At 38.9% G+C, this 18,229-nt stretch overlaps 1 protein-coding gene across 10 annotated transcripts in view; it reads right to left on the bottom strand.

Moving 5' to 3' along the window:
• Positions 1-18,229, bottom strand: part of MEF2C (myocyte enhancer factor 2C) — a 369,418-nt gene that overhangs the window by 39,242 nt on the left and 311,947 nt on the right. For all 10 annotated transcript variants that reach the window (XM_068247862.1, XM_068247894.1, XM_068247888.1 and 7 more), the window contains one exon: positions 2,087-2,259. In XM_068247862.1, coding sequence (XP_068103963.1) covers positions 2,087-2,259 — 173 coding nt within the window. The remainder of the gene's footprint in view (positions 1-2,086; positions 2,260-18,229) is intronic.

The following is an 18,229-nucleotide window of genomic DNA, read 5'->3' as shown; positions in this document are numbered from 1 at the left end:
TATGTGTTATTTACAAGCTAAAAGTATTTATTTTAAGAGGTACATGAAAATAACTGTTTTAAAATACTAATTTCTTTTTTTTTCTTCATTTGATTTCTTTGTAATAATAGAAAATAATATATTCCCAAATACATACATACATGAAACAGTAAAGGATATGAGAGGGGTATGGAGGCTGCCATGTTTATTTCCCTTTCAACAATGCACATTGCTTGGCTGTTCTGCTGATCCTCTGCTTTTAATACTGTTAGTAATAGACCCTGAACAAGCATGCAGATCAGATGATTCTAAATGAAGTCTGAGTGGATTAGCCGTATGCTTGATTCAGACACTAATGAAGCCTGAAAGATGCCTATTGTTTAATAGGAAATAAATATGGCAAACTCCACATCCCTCTCACTTCAGGTGCCCTTTAAGAATATGTTGGCCTTTATGGTGAGGCAAGGTTTTTTTTAACCACCCACAGACCTAATTTCCCCCTCAATGCTGCATTCCTCTCCCTGTAGTGAACTAAAGCAAGGATAAAGAAAATACCTTCACGTTTGGCATTAGCAGCAAAGTCATGTGACTGCTACTTTGCTGTTGTGCCGGTTCATGGACTGGCAGGCACCAGTCCATGAACCGACCCCTCCCCCCCCCCACACACAGTCCATGGAGAAGTGGTAAGGGGCAACATGGCCACACCTCCTGCTCCCAGAAGTCATTAACCCTTTAATGAAGCCAGAAAGGGAGACAACTTGGCAAACTGGTGGCCATATGCAGTACAAAAATGAAGGTGTTTCCAATAATGTATTTTTGTAATCCTTTTCAATGCATTACAGAGAAAAAGAGAGGCAACAAGCAGGCATAACTAGTGCCCACAGAGGGGTAGGGTGTAGGGTGCATCATCCTGCCCCTAATAGTTTAATATGGCTTATAAAATAGTATGAACTATTTTAAGTAAAGAATAGTTATTGTTGAAGTAATATGTACATTTATGCATATTGTTCTCTTCGTAAAGGAAAACTGTAATATCAGTACCTTGATATATTATTATTACTTTAATATAATTTATATTTCACGTGGGCATTCAAGTAGTTTAAAAAAAAAAACACCAGGCATTTTTTAAGGACAGGACATTTATAGTGATGTTTTTATTTGTGTTTTATTTTTTAAAATTTAGAAATAAAAAATAACCTTTATTTATATTTAAAATTTTTGAATCAGTGACATATTATAGGTCACAAATAAAAAATGATACTTGTTCAGAGCGCCACCTGCTGGTTTTCACTGGGTATACAAGTCTACCAATCTTGTAAATATTTTGTAATGGTAGAAATATCATACCTATATAACGACCTTTAAAACACTAACTTTTAGCTGCAATGCTTTATGTTGTTAATAAAAAATTATTAACTACAGAGACAAAATACAAATTAACATTCCTTTTTAATTTTGGAAGTCTCATAAGCCGGACTTGAATTTAACAGCCTTGTTAACAGTAGTCTGCTCTCTCCAAACAGTATCCTCTAGTGACTGGAGAGGGAATGAGCCAAAATTTATATAAGAGGTTAAGCTTTGTGACTTCTCCAAAATATAACAAGTTATATTATATTATTTTATATATATATATATATATATAAAGCTGCTGCATTGCACTATTAAAAAAAAGTGAAAAGGGGTGAAAAAAACCTAAAGTATGTTGATTGTTTTATTTTTTTCTACAAGCTTGGTTTATTTTCTGCAGAACTAATAAGAATATCCAGTAATACGTTTTAACTGTGTATGAGAGCTCATAATATGCCTTTCCATTGCCAGCATTAGTTTTATTCTGCAATACTCAGAGCAGAAGTTTTTGGATTTGGCATGGAGCAGTGTCTCTCACATACAGTATGAGCTTCCTACAACACATGGCACACAGTATGGCTGAAAGCAATGCAAAGCTTTCCCTTCATCAGCACGTAATCCTGATTATGAATCTTTTGCAGCAGTGAGTATAATGCCAATTTTCCAGATGCACTTACCCCCCCCCCCCCATAAACTAACATATCGAGCTTACTAAGGACTTGATATAAGGTGAACAATAATAATCATAATGGTAATTTACCACAGAGGGCATTGCATTCTTGCTGCCAGGTGGAATAAGAACTCGGAGGTCTGGTTTGCGATTATTCATCCCCAAGTTCATTGGCGGTGGTGACTTGGTTTGCATATTTTTGTTCAAGTTACCAGGTGAGACCAGCAGACCTGGCGAGTTTCGATGATTGCCATATCCATTTCCTGTTACAAAAGAGAGATCATTACATTTAGATGGGTAGATATAAAACACATTCACACACATTCAGTCTACACTTTAAATGTAGGTATTTGTTAACCACTTTCCAACCACAGGTTTTTTCCCCTTAAAAACCAGAGCGGTTTTCACATCATGCTCCTCCCATTCATTTTCCAATAACTTTATTTATCATTACTTATCACATCGATCTCATCTATATATTGTTATATTTGCCACAAATTAGGTTTTCTTTGGGTGGTACTTTTTTGTTAAGAATTGTTTTTATACGCGTTTTAAAGGGAATAATAAGAAAAAATAATGAAAAAAAAACATTATTTCTCAGTTTTCAGCTAATATAGTTTTAAAATAAAATGTGCTACAACAGATGAACCCCACATGTTTTATTTGCCCATTTGTCCCAGTTTTTGCAACATTTAAATTGTGTCCCTAGTACAATGTACGGCAACAATATTTGATTTGAAAATAAAGTTGTATTTTTTTTCCGTTTAGTGGTTATTATATTATATCAACACACAATCACAAGCCTTTGTTTACCAAAAAAATCAGTAATATACAGTAATATACCCTCATGACATACATATTAAAATTTCCCTGTGGTAGGGGCGAAAGGGGTTAAAAAATATTTTTCTTTATAGTAGTGTCTGTGGGTGCATTTTTACTTTTTGTCCACAAGAATACACTTAATTTCCGAGTACTGTAAACAGTACACGAAATACTGTTTACTTTCACTTTTGTGAATGAAAGCCTGCGTCTCACTGACGCTGGATCTCTTTCATCACGGGCACTGTGATTGGGTTTGGGAAGAAGCTGTTCCCATTCACTGATTGTGGAATGGCGGGATTGCAACAGAAACGAACACTAGTGGCGTGGCGATTGGGAATGTCAAGGTAAACAAACGAGTATGCATATTTATGACCCTGGAGTGCAAGTAAAGTTTCCAGGGGCGTAAATATGCGTACCAGCGGTCGGGAAATGGTTACAACCAAAAATGTTGAGGATGATTGATGAGTTCAGTGTTGCCTTCATGGATCAGGTCCTTAATAGTTTGCACACAACAGTATTTAATTGAACAACAATAACATATAGATCACATTTCGGAAAAATAAAGTGATGATAAAAAAAAGGATGCCCTTGTTGTGTCATTGTACATATTCGTTGAGAAATGCTTTATATAAGCAGGTGTTGTGATTATTATGATTAAAAATGTCACTTTTCAAAGTGAAGCAGAGGTGTGATTTACAGTGACCATGTTATCGGTGAGAAAGCTTCTGAACGGTGGTAAATGGCTGCAGAGAAAATGGAATGAGTTAATTGGAGATAATACTGCAGTCACATGTGTAGCTGGCAGCAGCGACTGTAGGAGTAGGTTTCACAGCGGTCACATCTGTGATCCGAACAGGTTCCACCCCTGAGATATACAAAAACTTTTGTAGCCATTGTAATAAAATGCTAATTACAGACAGGCTAGGTTTTTATGATGATGTAATCAAGCAGTATACAGCCATCCAAACCTAATATTTCATAACGCCATCAGCCAATGAATTCTGACTTCACCTTTTACAACCTCTTTTTCTACTTTTGGAACTTGTGGAGTCTGAGCTGTGTCACTCAACCTACAGGTGGATCCTCTAATACAGGACAACATAATATTTTATGTAAACGGTCAAAAAGAAATATTTTTTTCCTCTGACTGAAAATGATAAAATACTAGTTTGTAATACAGATCAAGTGTTTACAGATAATCCCTAACTTATGAATGACCCACCGATATGAACATCCCAAAAACGTAAAAAAACATGAAATTTGATTCTGTGGGGACAAGTATTAATGTAAAAAGAAAAAAAAGAAAAGAAAAAGGTCTTGTAGTTAAAAAAAATCTATTAAAAAAAAAGTTCTAAGAAAAAAATGTTTTTTAAACTGGTAAAATCTCATTTTGCTGTGGTACACCGAGGGTACAGGGGGTCAGAAGTGACACAGAGGTGAACACTAGACTGTTCCGCTCCCCTGTTTACATGTCTCTGATACTGTAGCTGCCCTTAGTGGGTTAGGTGCTTCCGGTCAATTGTTTCATATAGAGTGCTCGAGGGGCCTAATGTGGCGCTCACAATGTGCCCCTTAGCAATACCACTGATGACTGGAGATCCTTGGCTTTCACTTGCAGAGGCTTTCAGAGCATTGTAATGAACTTCTGAAGGTGCCCATCGATGATACAATTTTGATTGTATAGTCTTATTACATTTATGTAATATGAGGGCTTACCTAAAGTATATGTTCAAAATACATTCCCTCAGTTTACCCTTCGACTACATAAATGTGGTGAGGTTGTACAATTATCATTGTATCATTGATCGGCACCTTTAGAGGGAAACGAGAACTTTGGAAATTTGGGCACCCAATATTTTTGGTCAATGCAAAATACGGCTACAAATATTAACATTAGCTGTGGGGGGCAGTTAAGGTTAGAGATGGGGGGGAGTTAAGGTTAGGCAGGGGTGGAAGGTGGTTAAGATTAGGCATCCAGGGGGAGTGGTTAGAGCTAGGCATCAGTAGAGGGAGGGTTCACCGTGAGAACAGGATTAGGTTTAACCGTAGTAAAATATTGGTATATATTACCGATAATTTACTATCGTCATCGGCACTATCACCCTTTTTCATGTTCGCCCTTTAGAGGCCCAGATTTGAATGAGTGGATCTGTTTGCAGTGAATGAGGAGTCCACAGTTCAAATTCCCTTGCTGCAGAGGAGCCTCCATCCATTCCTGGATGAGATAGATAATTCCATTTGGCCATATCCTTCATCCTTAATTAAGGTGTGGTCACCATGGAAAACACACGCTGGCATCTCAATAGATGTACACAAACACACGTACCCACACACACACCCACTTCCTACACTTCCCCTTTAAAAAGGTTGTATTTTTCCACTACAGCTATTCCTAGAAATGTTTTCTGCTCAGAAAGAAGAAGAGAGGTGCTAAAAGATTTTCACGTGCCTAATTATCTTCAGACATTTTACTTCTGCAAGTCTTCTAATTTCTAGAACAAATCTTTTCTCATCTCTCCTTTCTTGTATCCCTACAGTGCTAAATCAACACTTGATGAGAGATTGCTTCCTATTAGTTACCAGCGCTGCTGCTCTTTGATATGTCAACTTATTGAAACATATGTCTTGCTAATTGCATTTGCATGCTTGTGTTTGCTTTTACCCCGCTAGTGATTGAGGGACTGAAAGGCAAGACGCGTTTTCTGCCAGGATGCCAGTGATTTTTACAAATTCAGACAATCAGGCCGACTGCTTCTAACAAGAAAATGACTTTGTAAGGGGCATGCTGGATGTTACAGGTGGTTTGAAGGAGCACAGCAGATTTAGTAAGATTAAAAAATGTTTACCAGTTGTTTTTAATATCTTGTAGTGGACTGTTCTCTGCAAAAGGCAGACATCTACATTATGGACTTTTTTTTGTTTTTCCTCTTTTGGTCATGAAGGGCAATCTTTAAATATAAGCCAGCTCCTTCCAGATTGTTCCAGGCAATGTTTTGCAGACCTATATTTAAATGTTATAGTTTCCAGCCCCTAAATGAATATGCCAGAGTAGCCGAGATGGAAGAATGTCCAATATTTGCCCCATCCCATTGACACGCGTGCCCGTCCTTTGATAAAATCAAAGCATGTGGTTCTCAGTAACAAAACGATCTTGCATTTCTAAACCCCCGTACAAAGCCATTATTGGAGCTGTGGGTAATACTGGTGTGCTCTGCGGGACACGGATGAGGATGATGTTAGATGATGCAAGAAGGACGTTATGGTCCTTAAAACTGATCTCTTGAGTTTTCCCTCATCTTTCTGTCTGTCACATGCCTTTTCAGCAACAAACAAGCAAAACAAGTACTAAAAACAAAGTAAGAAAAGTAACACAAACAGTAACGCTAACTTGCAGCAATTGATAGTGTTTTTTTGTAGTTTTTCACTTGTTAGGTCCTGAAAGGTATATGGGAAATTACTGCATAAATGTTTTAGATAGTCATATATGTTTAATTGATAAGTGAGAGGTCTATAGGATCCCTCAGCCAGAGCAATATGCTTAAAACTGAAAATGAGATGCAGCTTTCTGTCATTAGCACATATTGGTTTTCTACAGTAAACTTTTGTTTTAGGTGTAGGTGAGGGGAGGAAGGGTGGCTACTGTTAGGGGTAGGTAGGTTGTTAATGTTAGGTATGGGGGGACGTTAACGTCAGGCAGGTAGTGGAGGGCTAATGTGAGAGAGGGTTAGCAGAGGTTATGTTTCTGATATTCTATATGTTAGAGGATTCAATAGTAGAATACCAATAATGTTACCGATATTCTACTATGTTAGAGGATTCAATAGTAGAATATGGGTAATGTTACCGATAACCGATATTCCACTATGTTAGAGGATTGGATAGCAGAATATCGATAATACTACCGATATTCTACCATGTTAGAGGATTAGATAATAGAATATTGGTACTGCTACCGATATTCAACTATGTTAGAGGATTAGATAGTAGAATATTGGTACTGCTACTGATATTCAACTATGTTAAAGGATTAGATCGAATATTGGTACTGCTACCGATATTCAACTATGTTAGAGAATTAGATAGTAGAATATTGGTACTGCTACCGATATTCAACTATGTTAGAGAATTGGATAGTAGAAGATCAGTACTGCTACCGATATTCTACTATGTTAGAGGATTGGATAGTAGAATATTAATAATGTTACTGATATTCCACTATTGGCTTCTACCCAGATTAACATGCGCCTTCATTAGATGTACGCCCCGTGAAGGGCCTCTAACCCATTAGTAAGAATGCACTAGGAATGAAGAAATAGATTCTGCATTAATCGATTGACCTTACTTGGGTAAGCTCAGGTTGGTATCACAAGCAATGGATAATATTGCAACTAACAGAGACCAAAGTTGGAGATGTCTGGTTAGACGGAAAGAGGTGGTAATACCAATAAGCCCCATGGACTTTTTTTTTTTTTTATAACGGTGCACAGTACGTTACACACTGTAGAAGAAAATGTTTAATACTGCTGTAATTTTGTTCTTAGTTTACTAAATGTGTGTTCATATTGTTTCACATATGCACACAACTATGAATTTCATTCAAGCCGTAGCCAAAAGTATAATGCTCTCTTCGCAATCCATCTGTTTTCCATTTTCGCATACTGTATAGTCAGGAAATCCATTCATTTATGACATATAATTTTTGCACTTTCAAGTGGGTAGCGGAATGTGACAGAGCACATACAGCCCCATTTAATTTGATCATTTTCCAGACGGAATGTAATTGTAAAGTATAGTTTTAGGTTAAAACCATACATTGGACTTTTTTTTTTATTTCATGTTTCTCTTTTTTATTTTAAATTCTTTTTTTTCAAACACAAATGGAATCATTCTCTTTAACCCTTCCCTACTGTTATGCCTGTATGACGTCTTCAGTCAGCTTAGAGCACAGCTGATGATCTGTATTGGTACTCCTTAATTATGTCTTTGTGATAATGATGATGAACTGGTCCCTGTGTATGAATCACTGGATAGGATGAAATACTGAGACTGTACTGTCATTTCTTGCAAGCACTAAAAACAATGCTGTGCTTTAAAGTGTACCCGAGGCAACATGTGACATGATGAGATAAATATGTGTATATAGTGCAAAACACATTAATGACCAGGCTGCTTTACTTGTTTTATTTTGCTGCCTGAAAGAGTTAATTTTTAGGCATGGAAGTGACGGTTTCTGTCTTGTCGGTACCTTGTTGGGAATATAGTAAACATCACTGATAAGCTAATTACAGCCATACAAGTTTTCCCGGCAGAATACAACCTCTGAGAGCAGAGGGAGATAGAAAAAGGTCAATAGTTTGTGTATTTTCATATAGGGACACTTAATAGGCTGCCAGTGAGCAAAGACAACAAAACATTCAATCTACTTTGTAAATGTTTAAATATAAAATAAAACCATGGGATATCTAAAAAAAGGTCATTTTAGTAATAGAAGAATAAATACAATTGTTTATCTCATCAGTTTATTTTCACCTCAGGTTCACTTAAAGTAGTCTCAGCTCCTATATGCTGTTTAAAGGAAACTAGAGATGAACTATATTAAAAGATTTATACATACCTGGGGCTTCCTCCAGCCCCTTCCACACGGATCGCTCTCATGTCGTCATCCTCAGTCTTCTCCAGCTCCGGTACTGGGTCCCGTAACTTTGGCCAGTCGCAGCCAGTCTGAGCATGCGCAGTGCGCTGTCTCCGGTGGAGAATAGTACTGCACCTGCGCAGTACTATTCTCCACCAGAGAGAGACGGAGAGAGTACACAGCACTTGCACAGACTGGCCGTGCCTGGCCGAAGTTACGGGACCCAGTACCAGAGCTGGAGAAGGCCCAGGTATGTATAATACATTTAATATAGTTCGTCTCTGGTACACTTTAAATCAACCTGTTTTAAAGTAATACATTTAAACAATTCATATTAACAGCATTTTACGTGCAACCCCACTTAGAGTCTGTCCTTTCGTTTTGTACAGAGTGGAAAAGATGTACAATCTCAATTTTTTTTTCTCTTTACTCGGATATATTTTAACTGCAGTGTTCCTGTATTAGAATTTTTTCTCACTTCCCGTTCAAACAAGACTTAGGTAAATGTCTTCAACAGACACAGATACAGCAGTGTGGAAAAGTACAGCCTGTGTCAGGTTTTTATGGTGTCAGGTGTTTCTTCCTTGGTGACATCATCATCTCAGGCTGAAGCTTTTGGTGTCAGAAAGTGAACACAATGCTTCTCTGTGGACACACAGTGATAAACTAGCAGAGATTCTAACCATTATCTGATGTTACCAATATTACATTTTTTGACTGCAGTTGGCACAAATGGGTATGACTTTCAGAGAAAAGGTTGTTGATCACATCGTATGAAGGATTCCCCCCCCCCCCCCCCGTTAACCCTTTTTGTTCCCTTTATCATGTAGGACAGATTATCTATCTGTGCTATCACTGGGTGTTTGCTATATGTTAAATGCAAGGATTGTTGGCATAAAGGAAGGCTTATAAATCATCGCTTTAGTATAACAGGTATTAATCTGCAAGAATCCCAGTTTGCCTTGAAACAAGGGTGTAACTATGGCCCTCGCTTGGGGTCTAAGAGAGACAGCCTTTTCTCTCCCCCTATGTGAGCAGCAGGCTGACTGTAGTGCAGCATAATGTAGACTCCAGATGTCACGTGACATGGATCAGGATCCTGACCAGTTAGTGACGAGGATGAGAGGAGTAAGTACATGTGCTCCCATGTGGCAGCTCCGCTATTCATGTAGTTGGAGAGAGAGAGACGGGTCCCCTCTGTTCTGGGGCAGTTTTTACAAAGGATGGGGGGGGGGGGGGGGGCAATGGATAATGGCAGCTCTTATTACTAAGTATTTGTTTGTATCCACTAGCAATTCCTGACGTTTGAGCATTGTGAGTCTGGATTAAAATGACCTTGCTGGCTGGGTCTTATAGTTCCATTTTCCACTGAGAAGTCATTACACTTTTACTGGACAATAAGCTGTTCGGACTCTGCACCCATCCCATCATTACCCATGGAGGGGGAATAAGGTAATCTTTCTCTGTGGGATTTCTCTAAAATGGCTGCATCAAATGAGAAAATAGCATAGCTACAGTCACCTCTGCTGACACATCTGGGAGGCTCAATGTCAGCTTTAGGGTACGTTTCCATTTTTTGGATGTGTAATCGGATGTGTATGCAAATTCGCATATGCATGTGTTCATGTTTACATGCGAATTTGCATGCTTAATCTCAATTTTTTCGTCTTTTTTTTGTCTCCACTGACATACACGAAAGCATGCAAAAACGCACGTGGCGTCTGGAAAATTGTAGCACTCCTGTCCTGACCAGATTTTTTCTTATGCAAATTATGGATATAATGCAAACAGGCCCATTGAAATACATTGCTATGAGAATCTGTGCGCAGAAAATGCACACACATTCGCATCTAGTGAGAACGGGCCCTTAGTAACTGTGCTGCATTATCAGCCTGACAAATGGAAGAATAAGAGGGAATCGTGTTAAATAAACTGGTGACTTTAAAATAGTTGTCCTTGGCACTGATCTTTTCTGATGAAAGATGTAAACAGAAAAATACAAAGATTTTTTCGCTATGACTAAACATAAACTGCCCTTGAATGTTAAGCTACAATATCAAGTAAACAAGCCCAAAATAAAATAGACGGAAAGGAGAAAAGTCACTCGATCAAATGAAAATCCCTGAGAAAGATACACACATAAAGGCACACGTAAACCTGCTTTGTTATTATGAGCTAACAGGAGAGGAACTCATCAAAGACTTCTTGTTACTGTCTCGGGAGCGAGTCTTGACATAAGATGAGAAAGGAGCTATTTATGAATCTGATTTTGACTGATGTATACAATTAGATTGCATTATATAAATATAATTTTCATAACTGAACTGTATCTACCAGTTTATTTATTTATTTTTTTGGATGTGATTTTAGCGTATTTCTTCAAATCACCTAGCGATCTATACTGGCAATTCTTCATCTCCAACATCTTTACTCACTTCACAGAGGCGCTATTCGTGTTTCTACCAAAATACTAGTTTTTGTCCCCTATTCTATTGCCTGATGAAGCGGGCTGTGCCTGCAAAATGCATTGCATTTCTTGGGGTATTCTTAATAAATTCAATTGTTTGATTCAGTGTCTGCTTTCCGGAGGTAAGTCCACCACTGCCTCCCTAGCAATTTTAGAGTTTTTATCACTTTCTATCCTGTTGGCGCCCCTGGTAGCAAATACATCTTTACTCAATTTTCACAGCTTCTATTCTATGAGGATAACAATCATTGTGGACAAAATCATAGTTTGATCCAAAAAGTAATGTAGTCACAACAGTCTAAATTGGCGTACATATTATACCGCCACCAGAGAGTCGGGCTTAAGGTGGCCACTAACAATCCAATTTCTAGCAAAAAATGTTTGAGCAATCAGATAATTCTGATTGGAAGAAAAATCGTTCACTACACCATCAACAAACCAATCTTTGCTTCCTATCTATCACAACCAACAAAAAAAATCCAAATTTTGGTTCAATCAAAATCAAATTGGAAGACTATTTTTATAATCGTTCGTAATCGATTGTGCCTGTCAATGGAAATTATTTGCAACCAATCCGATCAGAATTTCTGATCGCGCTAACAATTTTTTGCTAGAAATTGGACTGTTAGTGGCCACCTTTAAGGTGAGCCAAAAGACGGCTCATCCGGCTGCTGCTCAAATTCCAGGTACCACTAATACTATTCTGCCTCCGAGTCACAGCAACTTGGAGGGAGAAGTAATTCGGGGTCTGGTGAATTTCGGGAACCTTGAACTACCCTTGCGCATCCAGCACACTACAGCATCATTGCTGTAGCGAGATGCAGCTCAGCAACCCACCTGCTTCATCCAAACTGGTATCCTTACGGCCAATATTTGTGAAAGCCTATCTAAGGTATAAAACCTCCAACCTCTACACTAATCTTTGAGCTGCTAACAAACAGGCATAGCAATAGGGAGTGCAGAGGTTGTGGGGCCCATTTGGATCCGGCCTCAGTTGAACTGAGGGGTCCATTTGGATCTGCTCTCAGTTGCTACATTAAAGGGGCACTACAGCAAAAAACTGTAAAATTTAAAATATGTGCAAACATATACAAATAAGAAGTACATTTTATCAAGAGTAAATTGAGCCATAAATTACTTTTCTCCTATGTTGCTGTTACTTACAGTAGGTAGTAGAAATCTGACAGAAGTGACAGGGTTTGGCCTAGTCCATCTCTTCATAGGGGATTCTCAGCAGGGCTTTTATTCTTTATAAAGATATTCCCTAAAAAGGATTTAAACAATGATGCTGGCCAGCTTCCCTGCTCGCTACACAGTTTTTTGGCAGTTGGACAGAGCAACTGCCATTCACTAAGTGCTTTTGAAAATAAATATATCCCTGAGAATCCCCTATAAAGAGATGGACTAGTCCAAAACCTGTCACTTCTGTCAGAGTGACAGCAAAATAGGAGAAAAGTAATTTATGGCTCATTTTACTCTGGAAAAAATGTACTTCTTATTTGTATATGTTTGCACATATTTTAAATTTTACAGTTTTTCGCTGTAGTGCCCCTTTAACTCATTATTGGTGAAGTAGTAGTAATGATCATGTCTACATTTACTTTGGATTTTGGTCATGATTACAATGCATTCTTCTCCCTCTGACTGCACCACTCTAGGTCCGTACACATGCCGGACTGGAGGCAACGACGGGTCCGTCGTCACCTCCCGCTGGGTGATCGTTCCAACCAGGGTCCGGCGTGTGTACAGTCTGTCAGCGGGCGGATCGCTCAGAAACAGCCGTATCAGTCTGCAGACAGACTGTACACAGGCCGGACTGTCGCTGGAATGCCCACCCAGTGAGAGGTGACGACGGACCCGTCGCTGCCTCCAGTCCGGCGTGTGTACGGACCTTTAAACACAATGGCTGTACTTTGAAAGGCAGATTTGGCAGTCTGTATTAGGGGATCACAGTAGGTGACAAGGATCAGTGACAGCAGCGTGGAAGACAATGAGCTCCTACACTTGGGCCGAGAGACCTTTAAAAACAGAGGGTCATGCAGTGGCATAACTACAATCCATGGGGCCCCACAGCGAAACTTTGATGGGGCCCCTCCAATGTTTACACCCTTTCCATTGCCTCCCTTTTGGTGCCCTTTATGGCCTTGGGGCCTATCTCACAAGGGTCATAAAAGAAGTGTGGCCATCTTGAGTGTAGCCACATCTACACGTGTAGCCACAAATACACTGATCTGAAGTATAGTCCCCTGTATCGGAGGAGGGGAAGGCTAGGTTGGGGGCCCCACACACTTTTTGCCCCCCCCCCCTGCGATTGCATGGGCTGCTCCCCTATAGTTACGCCCCTGAGGTCATGCTGATCTGTTTAACAGTTCTGTTCTTTTTATGTGCACACTATGCAATAATATGGTGTCTATAAGACCCCTACACATATCCACATTAAAGCTAAATATTATATTTTATTGCTGCTGATACTGAAAGTGACAGAAACCACTTTATCTTTCAGAGCTGAAACCCCAACTGGGGCGCTGTCCCTTCATTTCCTTAAAGGACCACTATCGCAAAAAAGTAGGCATATAAAATCTGACAGAACCAACAGGGTTTGGGCCAGTCTATCTCTTCAGGGGGGATTCTCAGGGTTTTCTTACTTTTTTACAGCATTTTCTGAACAGAAGTTGCAAACTCTAACTGACAAAAACAGCGTGTGAGTGATTAGGGAGGCTGCCTGGTATCTTACTATTTTGGCAGTTAAACTTCTGTTCAGGAAATGCAGTTGAAAACAAAGAAAACCCTGAGAATCCCCCATGAGGAGATGGACTGGCCCAAAACCTGTCGGTTGTGGCAGATTTTAACTGCCTACTTTTTTCGCGATAGTGGTTCTTTAACTACTTGTAAAATGTGCACCATTTTTTAATGAGGAAATGTCTTTATTTTTCTCCTTTCTATTTTGAAGTTTGCTTTAAATGCCAGTTCCATGACACCATTATGTTTTACAGTATGGGAATGTAAGGAAATCATTGGAACTACATCTTCACTGATATTACGTATAAAAGGGGAAGGAAAAAACTCTGTAAGTTTATTGAACGTTACAAACTGTACTTGATACTAAGGAACCACTCCGTGCGGAATCTCTTCCAAGAATCAGGTTCCAACTTGCAATGGATTTATTTTTAAACCAATTTTAAAAATAGAATCACATGATTAATACCTCATACAGATCAACCCTGACACTATGGTGAGAGCATTCCTACTAGACAGTCCAGTTCCAGTGCGAGAGGACACAAGATAGCAGGACATCAGAAGAAGTCCACCAGCTCTTCCAGTCAAAATTATTTACTATTCCTCATTCCTCCAGCTGCTCAGAGCTACACGTCTACTCTTCCACTTTTCCACTCTTCTACAGGCTTCATGCAAGGCGTGATTGACGTGGGCTGATTCAATTCCCGTTCAGTGGATCTGCAAGTGCACATTAATTCTGCTACCCAATTAATTTAAGTCATCTGACTGGCGAAATGGTCAGATGTCACATTGTGGCAGGTGGAAATTAAACAACTGATATATGTCACATTAGACTGTAGCTGTAATATTTAATTTAGTCTTTTATCAAGTCAGAAAATCTAGTGGCCACTGATGATGATTACAGTAAACTGTAAATGTCATTAACGGTGTACAGTAGATTTCATGGCCCAAAGTCTGTCTCTAGCAGAAATGATTCATTAGTTAATATGTTAAACATTTAAACCCACATAATAATCATATCTTGGCCACATGTAAAGTTCGAAAAACATTTATATGAGGTCAACAAAGTATTAATGCTGTTTGTTATAGGTATATGATCTCTTGTGGACACTTTTAATTAAGTGAGCCATGCTAATGAGTATAACTGAGAGAACACATCCATTAACCTCCCTGGCGGTTAATTTATTTTGACAAATAAGCAAAAATCCTTTTTTTTTTAATTATTTTTTTTTGTTTCATGTAAAGCTACCAGAGTGGTAGCTACATGAAACACCACTAGAGGGCGCATGTGGCCCTCTAGTGCGATCGTCGCTGGCATCAATAGCAAACAGGGGAGCGCGTATATAACGCGTTCCCCTGTTTGGCTTCTCCTGTCGCCATGGCGACGATCGGCATGACCGACGTCCTGACGTCAGGCGCACTCGATCCAGCCCATAGCGCTGCCCGGAACTCATTGGTCCAGGCAGCGCAGGGCTCTGGCGGGGCCCTCTTCTGCCGCTGCGTCCGGGCGATCGCCGCAGAGCGGCGGCGATGGAGCTGTGCGCGCGGCTAGCAAAGTGCTGGCTGCGCGCACAGCACTTTGAATGGGGCGAATCACCCCAACAGACCCTGAGAAATCCTCCTGCGCGGCATAGCCCGAGCTCAGCTCGGGCTTACCGCCAGGGAGGTTAAGAAGTCTCCTAACATTCCAAGAAATGTTCTTTAACATTAGCCACTGAGGAATTGTCTGATTTTTATTAATCAACCCAAACTAATCACATGCAGTGATCTTGTAAGTTGCACTATTGTCGGGTAGTTGCATAGCTAGAACAGCTGAGATAAAGATTCTCAGTGGACCTGTGCATGGTGCCTAGATGGCCAGCACCAAAAGGAATATGGCAACTTGGCAAGAGAAGGTGCCTTAAGAAGAAGGCAATTTGAGTGCGAATTTTATTTGAATTACACTGCAGTTAAACCTACAGCTGATCCATAAAACAGTGGAGTTGAATTGGGAAGTTGAAGCCCAAATGGTAATACGATTTTTTTTTTTATTACATCTGCGTATCTTCAGTTTTTGAAATATCAAAACAGTGCAGTTGAAAGGTGGTCTGTATTATTTTTGCAGTTCAGTTTAATTAGTTTGCACAGTTCTGATCAGTCAACAATACAAAACATTGATTGTAATGTCCACCAATCCGAAGTGAATATTGACTCATGGGTGCTAGTTGTTAAAAAAAGCAGGCAAACACCAAATAAAGAGAGACATCCCTATTCAGGGAGTACTCCTTCTGATCTGTTGGGCATTGAAAAACATAATTTCTAAAAATGTTTAAACATTTTTTAAACCAAAATATATTAAGGATTCTGGTGCTGTCACAGGAATGATTTTAAGGTTTTGCTATAGTGGTCCCATAACATATATAAAATAGGGCCAAAGGCTGATGATTCAGCTTTTATGTATCCTGCAAAATACTGTGAAATTAGCCTGCTTTATATAAACGAAGGAACAAATAAGTAAACACCAATAGCACCAGTGGAGACTCGTACCTATAATCATTATTTTTTTTAGGAAATAAACAAGGAAGGTAAAGTCAAAGGTGATAAAAAGGAATACTCAATGAAGATGTAAATATTACTTAATTCTTTTGGTAAGCATCTAATTTACTACGATTGTAAATTAGAGGGGGAAAAAGCTGTAGAGTCGTGAATCAAATGAAATCAAACGCTGTTGATTGCACAGCCCTTGAAGTGCATCACAAAGAGTTTATGAATTTCATGCGATACAAAAGCTCTGTAAAAATACAGATCTTCCTTTCTCTGGAGGAGCTTCAAGCAACAGAATTTAAATAAAAAGTAAGCGAACTTCGTTAAATTATCACCGCCTGTCAGAGGGCTGGATTTCTAAATATCCCCTTACTATACTAACATTTTTCTTGCATAGATATCGTAGTCATCAAAGTTTGATCATCCTAAAGACAGGCACTCCCGCGTTAATTTTTATTGTGTGCATGCAGAGAGCCCACGCGGCACAATCACTTTAGTTTACATGCAATTGGGCCATGATTGCTTATTTCCAATTCTTTTGGCTGTCGAGAAATCCAAACGAAAAGAGGAAAATGGACTAAAAAACTAAAATTACCTGTTGGTTTTGCTGAGGAGAATTTCATGACAACTAAATGTAGCACAAAAAAATTGCAAGTGATCTAATGCTTTGGATTGGAAGGAGGATATGTATTTTTTGAAACTGGAGAAAAGAAAAAATGTTGGTGTTACATCATCTGATTGTTTACTATGAATAGAGGTGCCCATTACAATATTTTCCTCAGATGCAATCTTTTTGATGATATTTTTGCATCGAATTGTACAGAAAACATCACAGTATAAGGAGAAAATTAATGTAAAATGATTTTATGGTCGATTGGAATAGAATTTTTTTTGGATCGGAATGTTGAATTTTGCAATCAATCAATTATCAATAACAACAAACAATCAATAATTACCTTCTGATTTTTTCTCCATCTCGCAAATCTTGTTGAATGATCGCATCAGATGAAAATATTATATCAATAATGGGCGCCTTAGCATACAAAAATGTTTCCAGTTTTACGCATCAGACCCATCCAGCTTAAAGTGCAAGTCTAAGTGCTCAAACATTTACTATGAGGAAACTTCCATCGCCTCTCCAGTGTTAACCACTATCTATAGTAATATGGGATACCCAGAATGCTCATGGTGACCCAGAACCACTAGGAAAGTATAAGGAGTTTAAAGACACCTAAAAACTCTCTTACTAAAAGAGCAATGCTATGCATAATTTTGTCTTGCAATAATTCAGCTTCAAGTGAGCAAGTAAGATCTCCCATGATGCATAGCTACCAAATATGCAATTATGTCCATAATAATACTCATATTTAGTTTGCAGCAGAAAACCAGAGATGTAAATAATAATAATAACATTATGCTTGTCTTTCATTATACTGGCCGCCTTACATTATAGCTTAAAATTTATAGAGCTGCTGACTTGTCACCAACCCCACCAATAGGCCTAGATCTCCCAATTTGCATTGTGAGAAAGAGAGAAAGGCTAAAATAAAAAAATAAATAAAAAAACAGCACAACTAGTGCTGCCACATTTAGCACTGCCCTGCATGTTTTACCTGCTAGAACTGTTGCAGTGGTGTGCAACCTGCTCCCCTCCCAGATGCCTGTCTCTCATGTTAAAGCTTTGACTGTGGCTTCTGTTTCTGGCCAGTCACAGCTCCCATTCTTAAAGGACACCCGAGGTGAAAATAAACTAATGAAATAAACTATTGTATCTATCTTCCTTCTCCTAAAAATGACTTTTTAAGCTATTCCACTGTTTTATTTTATGTTTTAAATCTACTTTTTAACTTTTAACTGTTTTATTGTTTTTGCTCAATGACACATTCATGGCAGCATGCCAGAGCTAAAATCTATGAACTATCGACCCTTTTTATCTCTTTCCTGCTCTCAGAAGCCGTTTTCTGCTAGTAAAGTGTTTTATAGTTGGAATTTCTTATCAGTGAGGGTCACACTGTAGTCACTTCCTGTCTGAGTCAGGACTGAGTCATCCACT

The sequence above is a fragment of the Hyperolius riggenbachi genome, chromosome 1 (genome assembly GCF_040937935.1).
Source record: "Hyperolius riggenbachi isolate aHypRig1 chromosome 1, aHypRig1.pri, whole genome shotgun sequence".
Lineage (NCBI taxonomy): Eukaryota > Metazoa > Chordata > Amphibia > Anura > Hyperoliidae > Hyperolius > Hyperolius riggenbachi.
The sequence above is the reverse complement of the archived record's forward strand: the minus strand, read 5'-3'. Positions and strand labels throughout refer to the sequence as shown.